Genomic DNA, 9,322 nt, shown 5'->3' on the forward strand with positions numbered 1-9,322 from the left:
ATTGGTCGAACACCCACCGTATTCACCAGATTTAGCTCCCAGTGACTTTTTCTTATTTCCAAACTTGAAAAAATGGCTCGGTGGACAGAGATTTCCAGACAATGAAGAGGTCATTGCCTCTGTAAGTGCTTATTTTGAGGAACTTCCGAAAACGCACCTTTCTGAAGGATTAAAAAAACTTGAAAAGCGATTGACCAAGTGTATAGAGCTCCAAGGAGATTATGTTGAAAAATAAAAAAAAATTTACCCAAAAAAAATTGTTTTTATACTTCATTCTAAGGACTTATTGAACTACCCTCGTATAACCTCAAAAGATGACGAAAAATCATGCACTGAGGCAAATACATTTCAAAATAATGCCAGTGATGCAAATTTTCACTTCAAAAACATGTCGACAACAGAGAGAAAAAAATTTTGAATAAAACTCTTATTCATTTGCATGTTTAAATTACAGTTCTACATTTTAATTGATACAAACATTGTCAGGTTAATTGAAATGGGGTCAATTCTACTTGTAGCTCTAAGTTTCTTCAAATGATTAATGTGCGTCTAAATTTCTAACCACCTGTAGTACAATGAAATGAATTTTAGTGTGTTACAACGGGAACACTAAAGTTAAGTTGTGTTGCGTTAATCAAAATTTCGTTAGGTTCTGTTAAGCTAGATTCATTTGTAGGTTAAGATCGAGTTCACCTATTAAATATAGCACACATACAAGACTGAGAACCGCTTACATAGCTACACGTGTGGTTGAATTGCATTCGGCTAGGTTAGGTTAGGTCAGGTTTTGTTAGGTTAGGATAGGTTAAACCTCTATGTAGGTTAAGCTGAAGCTGAATGAAACGCAACCGCAAACATAACGGGACAACACAATGAGTTTAATTGTATTACGTGAAGTTAAGTTAGGTTAGGTTAGGTTAGGTCAGGTTTTTTTAGGTTAGGATAGGTTTGACCTCTTTGCAGGTTAAGCCCAAGCTGATTCAAATGGTACCGCAAACACAAGAGGACAACACAATCAGTTTAATTGTGTTTCATGAGGTTAGGTTAGGTTAGGTTAGGCTAGGTTAGATTTATTTCTAGGTTAGGCTCGAGTTGACCCATTCGATGTAGCACACATTTGCTACTGGGAAAATATGCTTCCAGAGCTTTACGTGTAGTTCAATAAATTTCTGTTATTTCAGGTTATGTGAGGTCAGGTTCTGCTGGATAAATTTATGTCAAATAAGTTGATATCAGGCAGGAGTTGATCCTTCACAGTTTTCGACATGTTTTTGAAGTGAAAATTTGCATCACTGGCATTATTTTGAAATTTATTTGCATCAGTGGATGATTTTTCGTCATTTTTGGAGGTTATGGCTCAACCATGACGTGATGGGTGATTTTTAATGCCGAATTTGAATTCAGCGCCCCAAAATCCATAGGAATACGTGTGTTTTATTACCAGATCTGCACACTTTTTTTTGTGTGGCTGTGTAATCGAATTTCGCACATAAGAATAAAGGTTGACTACTGCTTTTTGGATTGTCTTATTAGCTTAGAACCTTCGACAAACACGATCAAATTAAATTTTACTTAACCAAATACTCTTTCGTAGAATTTCCTCGTTCTAAGAAACTTGGTGGCAGCGGTGAGATTTTTATGTTTTTCTCTGGGTTATTTTTCTCAAATTTCAAGAAAATAATTTAGTACTTTAAAAAAATGCTACCACTCACTACCGACTACACAACTGCTTAGGTTGAATAATAACTTAAACAATAACTGAAATAATTTCTTTGGTTTTATTTATAAAGTAAAACAGAGATTTTTTTCGGTTATAATAATCATTCAAAATTAAGCAAATCAGCTTGAAATTCAGGGAGAATAGACAAGTCGCACGGCAAGTGAAACCTCCTGTAGGGTTCTAACTACAAGCCTATGGGTAAGAACACGACAGAGAAAGAAACAGGTAACGAGAGATTTTAGCATCGAAACCGAATGATCTTACAACGTTACTCATATATTTAATGATTGGAAATGCAAAATTTGCGCAGCTTCTTTATTAAAAATGCATGATTGGCCCAGCGTGGGTTTAATAAGATCATGTCTGCAAAGGTCAGGCTAAGGACTTCCTAAAGAGATTATTTTATTTGAGATTTTACTGCTATTTGATTGTGCCTTTTATTTTCAGTTGCCTAAGTTTGTTATAACGCTCTTTCGACTTTATTATAGATTTAATCACTTATACTCGGTAGGAGGTAAGTTCCAATGGTACACTAAAAAAAGTACAGCCACTAAACTTAGGACACTTGAGACAATCGCCGGTCAACATACCAAAGGACACATACCAAACAATTACCTTGCGTAAAAACAGTTCGAATTGAGAAGATAAATAATGCGGTACGGCGAGACAAGTTCGAACCTAGACGTGAATGAAACCTCCGAACTCACCTTCATGAACATAGATATAAGATACAAAATTTGTAGAGAAATACCCGTCATGAACCGACAATATCACAATGATGATGAAACGGATAACCGACCGCACTTCGAATGTCTATATTCGACGGCTACCCAGTGAGGTGGACACTTTTGTAGTCTGGAGTTGCAAAGTTCTTGCAACTCATAACTTCAAATAAATAAAATGTTAACTCAGATTACAAATTTTTTCGTAAATTTTTACTCGGCTAGATTTAAGATTTATCATTTTAAGGGCTTATTCCTATTATTTTTTTTTATTTCATTTATAACGATCCAAGCTCGTCGAGCAATCGTGTGACTTCTAGGGACTTCTTTCAACTTTGAGACCCCAACGGAATGCCGTTCAAGACTCTTAGAACTATCTGACTTCCTCGAGATATATTTCAAGCCATTAAAATTCCCCGCCCTTTCACCTACTGTCATTTGCCATTCTCAAAGTAGCTGTGGAACCTCATCCAACAGAATCATTATATGATGCCGGCCAGATTAGAAGTAACCCTGCAAGTTACTAAATATCTCGAAGAATTTATCTACCTGGCTTAGAACCTTTTTGAGAATTCATGGTAAGAAATATCATAATAAATTCCCGGGATGACAAGTAAAATTTCAATGCGCAGTGCCCTCTATATGTCGGCTGATAACAATTGGTAGAGAACCAAATTCTGCAGTGACCAGTCGGAATAATTTAGGGCTCCAGAAAGCGATCAAATGGGTGGATTGGAGAGTCAAGATTATAGGAAGATCTACCTTGGATCTGCTGACAACAGCCGCGTCAAGTAGACACATTTCTCTCTCGTATTTAAGGTGATTTATATTGCGTGAAGCACCAGATTTTTAAGACGCTCTCAACTAGTCTCCACTCTTTAGGAAATTACTCTTTAACTTTTCCTTGAAATCTAAGTATAAGGTCGAATCTTATTTACCGAGTAAAAGAAAACTACGCACGCCCCTCCCTATGACTGATGGATTTTATTAACCTCAAGACTTTTTACTTTTGTCAAAATAGCGTCTCGCGTGATCGAAACGAAGAGTCCTTGAAATGACGTTTTATTTAAAGAACAATGTATATTCTAGTTATGTGCAAGTATGATGAACATTATTTGTGAAATGCCTGTCCCCCTTGTGTATTCACATTGTGCAATTATTAACATAGGAATATTTTATGACAGTAGGCTAAGTTTAATGCGTACATCGATGACATGACTAGTAGTGCAAACAAAACATTATATTTTGTAAGAAAATCGAGCAGACATTTTAAAAGATTAAACACTCTATTTTCTCGCTTTTTAGCACTAATCCGATCGCGTTAAAAACTAAATACTCTTAGAGATAAAACTAAAAAAATTATCGTTATTTCGGTTTCTCGTCCCTCTCTTTCTCTTTTACGTTGGGAATGGGGATTAAACATTCGAGGGAAGGAAATATTGTAGATTCTGGTAAACTTTAATTTAAAAGACTTAGCCCGCTATCTTTTGCTACGCGGTAGTCTATAAGAAATGTACATGTATCATTCGCATCCATTTTGAATTAATCTAAATAAAACCACTTAATTTTGTCCTTTCCAAAAATAGAATCTTTTTAAATTATTTATACAACCATAAAATACTTTAGGACTACAAGGATTGAGGCTCCCAGCCTGAAAGTTGGAGTAATGATTGAATTCCATCCATAAAAATAAAGTTAGGCGACTTATTAATTACAATTAATTAAATGTAATTAGTTTTATCATTAGTAAGAAGGGCGTTTCTTCTCATTGCACATAATTCCTATCAAATGAATGTCCATACAATATTCACCAGAATTATTTTTATTTTTGAATGCAAGAGGTATTGAAGAGAGGATATGACATGCACAAAGAACATATATTAGACGACAGAAATGTTAGGAGGTTGACTTTAGAACATCTAAAATATGTTTCATGCTCTCCTGCTAACTAGGCATATTCACAAATAACACTATGTTTTTACGTCTTACCTGAATGAATTTAAAAACTTTTTGTTGAACGCAGAGCAAAACGACAGACCGTTACAACCAAATTTACATGAACTATCTGAATCTTGAAGGCATATTCTCATTTCAGTTTCTTTCCTTGAAGATAAGCAATCATTTTCAAACTGCTGCCATGATATTTGCCATTCAGCATAATAAGTTTTCCGGCATAAATTTTCACAAGTTGTTGTGCTAGCTTTAGCACAGCAAGAAAGTTTACCCGCATCTAACGGAATGTGGTTTAGTTTTGTAGGCACAAGGTTCAAGAAACAACTCCACATAGGTGAGTGAGGCTTCACTGGATTACACTTGAGTTCTAAAGCATCCAGAATCTCTTTTTCAGAACTTGCAGTGCGAAGGATTCTCCGACACGTTTCAAGACACTCAAGATTTTTAGCTTTCTCGCAACAATGTGTATCTGTGGTCATACAAAAAACAAATTATTATTTTTTGTCCAACACTCTCCCTTCCTATGAAATTCGGCCTTTTCATGGCAGTAGAGCAGGCGGAAAGCGGCCCGTATTGTGGATTTATTATTAAATATTTTAAATTAATTTTATTAAAATAAAAGGTCAAATTGTTTTTGATCGGATCAAGCATTCTCCCATTTTTATTGTTTCTTTGATGTTTTCTATGCATTGAAATCTTGCCTTTAAAACTTTTGCAAATGTCTCAAAAAGCATTAGTGTCAATAGGTGTTAATGTCCACAGTATGGACATCACGCAGTCCACCTGTGTGGTTTAAATTTTTTGTTAGTATAGGAAACAAGCCGTGTTATTACTCCTGGCTGGATCCATATGGAAGCAGGATGTTAAGATTCCTGTCTGAACTTTTGTTCACTCAAACATGTGTCTCGTCGTTTTGTTATTTTATTGTAAATCTTAAATTTGGCCCTTGTACGATAATTGTGAATTCCGCATCTTATAATCGAAAGACGCATCCGTGCAGAAACTTTGTAATTTTCTGGTATGTCGTTCAAAAGTATGCAAGTGTAAATATTGTATGTGTGTGAATTATACATCGCTTTATGGCGAACTAGTTTGTAATTTTCTGAAATCGTTCAAATTCTGGAGAATAGGTTACGATTCCAAGCTAAATGACGGTAGAAAAGTGGCAGGTTATTTACCGAAAAGCTAATGGTTCGTGCCTGTGCTAAGAAGCCACAAGTCGATAAATTGTTACCGCCAACAGAGGGTACCACCATTAAGTCAGTTTTTGTGTTAGTGCAATGATGCCAAAAGAAGATTAGTTATGATCGGCAACTGACAATTATATCAAGCTCTTGCAAGATTTATTTTAATTCATAGATTCTTTTAATATATATTATAATAATATAGTTTTCCAGGTGCGAGCTTAAAAAAGATGTGGTTTTGTTAGAAATGCATATATTTAGAGTTTCGGAAACATAATCTGAAAGTAAGATTTCATGTTTAGTCTATGCATTAATATAAATTTTATAATAATTCGTAACACATTTTTATTTATGTAAAAACTGCGAGGCCATTTGCTTCTCATTTTCAAAGAAAACCAGCTATGAATTCGATCTCAAGTTTTTCCAGTTTCTTAGTATTTATAACACGGGCATACGAAAAAAAAGTTCTTGTCAACAGACGAGATAAAGATTACCATACGTTTCTGGTGTTGCTGATGCCGAATTTGGGATTGGTTTGACTCGGCCAGGTCATATTTCATTCCTAACCTCAAAAAAATGATTAAAGTTGTAACATTCATGGAAACACCCAGAAGGAAAAACGGTTATATGATCCTCCGGTACACACAGAGTATGCGTGTGCACAATACACAAAAATTGCATGGCAATGATTGACTCCATAAATCTAAAAAAGCTCAAATCATAATCTCACGGATTACAAATTTTCTTAAATTTTGTTTTATGCAAGTATCCCACACAAAGTTGTTAGTTACGGATACCACCTCCCCTTCTGGATTTCTAATTTTTGCGATTTTTAATGGGTTGGTAAATGAACAAAAATCGACTTCTGAGGTTGAGATATTTTCATACATGTAATTTTAAACTCAAAGAACCACAAAAATTTTGAAACAATTTTTTTATATGCATTTTATAGCTGTTTCTTGAAGTCAATGAAAAGTGCTCTTTTTTGATGGTGGGAATGATTACAAATCAGTGGAACGTCTGAAACCAAAAAATCATACAGGATTAGAAAGAGTACATGTACATTTTTATATTTCCGGCCGACCATTTTAATGTTTTTTTAGTTACAATGCCCGCCAATCGTTAAAAATACAGTTTTGAGAAAAATGCGTTCAAGTTTTGTGAAGAAATGTTTCGTGTATAAAACCTACTTATCTTCAATCAGCTTTGCTATGAATATTGAAATTCCGGTATCGGATTCGTTATCAATGAACCCAAGAAACCCTGATTATGGTTTTTCAATTCAATGGAAGCATTTTCTTCTAAAATCAAGAGTTCATAGCCAACACTTTGACCCTGATATTAAATTTTTTTGAAAACTGATATCGGATTCGTCATCAGAGACCCCAAAAACCCCCGAGTATGGTTTTGAAATCAATTGAAGCATTTTTTATCAAATCAAGTGGACACGGCCATTTTCTTCGTAATCACATTATAAGAAACTGTCTTTGGCTCATTCCAAAAGAGGGGCAGTTGTAACCCGCGAGTTACAGCATAGAGGCTCATCTTAGGCAACTCTACGTACAGTTTAGAAGGTAGGGTAAAGAATTGCATCTCTAAAGGGAAATCTTAAAGGCGCAGGCTCAAATACTCCATCTAAAAACCTTCTAGAATTGCGTAGGAGTCAAGGAATGGGGGACTGCCTATAAAAAGGGCAGCACGATCCCGTATAGTCAGTTGGGGGGTTGCGTAGAACACGCAACGGATCTTGAGGATTAACCATCCTCAAGTATCTTTCAATATCTTGTTAACTTAGGCTAAAAACCTAAGTTTGCTTGATATTACTTAGAGAAAAGACCTCTGAAGCGGGAGCTGGTATACCCAGTGTACCCAGTTCCAAGAGCAATCTTTTTCAAAGTCCGTTCGCTTATTTTACTCAAAACTTAACTGTAGTTCCTACGGGATTTTAGTCCAAAGGACTAAAATTCACTTAGACGAAATCGTCTACATTTTGACTTTGAAATATTTGAGTTCCAAGGCTAAGTGTCACTCAAAATAACCAAGAGAAATATTGTCTCTTATAAATTTCCTAAACTAACCGAAGAGCAAGGCACGGTATACCCATCAACCTTGGTCAAGTAAGTTAGATTTTGAAATTAGAAACTTGTACCGAGAATCTTAGATCTTTATGGGCAGACGAGAGTATACCTCTCTAAATCTGTCTAAGAAAAGTTCTAAATCTCGGCATGAGCCTCGAGAATAATTCTATGAGAATCTGAGTTAGGAAATTTCACTTTCGAAAATAAAAGCATTATAGAGGCAGTCCCTCGAAAAACTGGAAATAACCAGAAAAGAGTATACAGTTGTGAGCAATTCTTTACCTTCCCTCGTCCTAATTCTCTAAATCAGGTAGGGGCGTACCTGTAGTTCGAGCCGATCGCGACTCAGGTCAAATTTGCACTTATTGTGCGAGCGCAAGTAGCAGACAGGTGCCACCCCTTGCCCTGCGTGGGGACACTGTCATAAAAGGCCGAGTGCCAAACATTAACACGTTGCGATTGTACACCTCTTTGCTGAAAAGGTCGATCGATTATCAACTATTATTGCGGACTTACGTAAAGTTGTAAACCTAGAAAAGGTAGTCGCCGAACGGCACCTGTGAAAAATACGATTTCACTGAACTTTTAAAGGTTTAATACCTAAATGGGAGCGAATTTAGTCTAAAGTTGTATTATCCACTACCTATTTTATTGAGCCACGGCCACACTCTTAAAAGAGAATCATTTTATTTGGATAAACCAAATTTTCTTCTTATAATTATAAAATAAATGTGATTACAACCAAAGAGTTGATTTTCAATAAAGTTCGCGATTGAGCATAGGGCAAAATATCATGTACATGAGAATAGGTTGATTTAATAAAAATCTTAAAAGAAATACATAAAGTCTTATTCCTCCTCCATGCACAACCACAACATTCAACACAAAATTATAATAACAATTTAAATTGTTATAAAGTTAGCAGTGGCTAAATACCACGAGTTACAATTTTCGAAAATCTAGAGTTCATGGCCAACACTTTGATTCTGATATTAAATTTTTTTTAAAGCTGATATCGGATATCATCATCAGCGACCCCAAAAACCCCCGAGCATAGTTTTGAATTCAATTGAAGTTTTTTTTATCAAATCAAGTGGACACGGTCGTCATTTTAAATTTTGAATTTCTGATGTCAGATTAGTTAGATATTCCAAAAATGGGGATATGTGTATTTTCGAAGAATATATATATATATAATTAAAAATTTGTCATAAGGACAACCGCAGGATTTCGCCGGGAGCGGGTGCTAATCTGAAAAATTGTCTGTAAAAATTGTCTGAAAAATTGTCTGTAAAGGAATCAATACGACGATCCAGCCAAAGCCTCGTGGACCCTAAGAACACGGAGCGACCCAAGGACAACCGCCTTCTGCATTTTTCCCGCAAGTGTTCTAGCATATTGTTGACACGCAGGGATGCTTTTTAGCCTATTAGCAAGTGAAAGCTTGGCACCTCCAAGAGCGCCGATGATAAGGACGATCAGATTAACAGAATATTCCGGGTACAATCGTTGCAACTCCCTTATAAGGTTTCGATACCTCTCTTTCTTTTCATTCTCCTTGGCTATGATGTTTTTATCAGCTGCTGCCGAAAATTCGATAACGAACATGGTTCGCTTCTCGAAGTCAAGAAGAACCATGTCAGGCCTCGAGTGAGCAACAGAAAC

General features: G+C 35.8%; 1 protein-coding gene across 4 annotated transcripts in view; it reads right to left on the reverse strand.

The window, feature by feature from the left end:
- The window catches only part of LOC117181675 (reversion-inducing cysteine-rich protein with Kazal motifs), a 201,980-nt gene that overhangs the window by 104,604 nt on the left and 88,054 nt on the right, over positions 1-9,322 (reverse strand). For all 4 annotated transcript variants that reach the window (XR_004468154.1, XR_004468153.1, XM_033374585.1 and 1 more), the window contains exon 3: positions 4,432-4,864. Coding sequence is in view for 2 of the 4 variants with exons in the window: in XM_033374585.1 (XP_033230476.1) it covers positions 4,432-4,864 (433 nt within the window). In the remaining 2 variants the exon portion in view is untranslated. The remainder of the gene's footprint in view (positions 1-4,431; positions 4,865-9,322) is intronic.

This window comes from Belonocnema kinseyi, chromosome 10 (assembly GCF_010883055.1).
Source record: "Belonocnema kinseyi isolate 2016_QV_RU_SX_M_011 chromosome 10, B_treatae_v1, whole genome shotgun sequence".
In the NCBI taxonomy this organism is placed as follows: Eukaryota; Metazoa; Arthropoda; class Insecta; order Hymenoptera; family Cynipidae; genus Belonocnema; species Belonocnema kinseyi.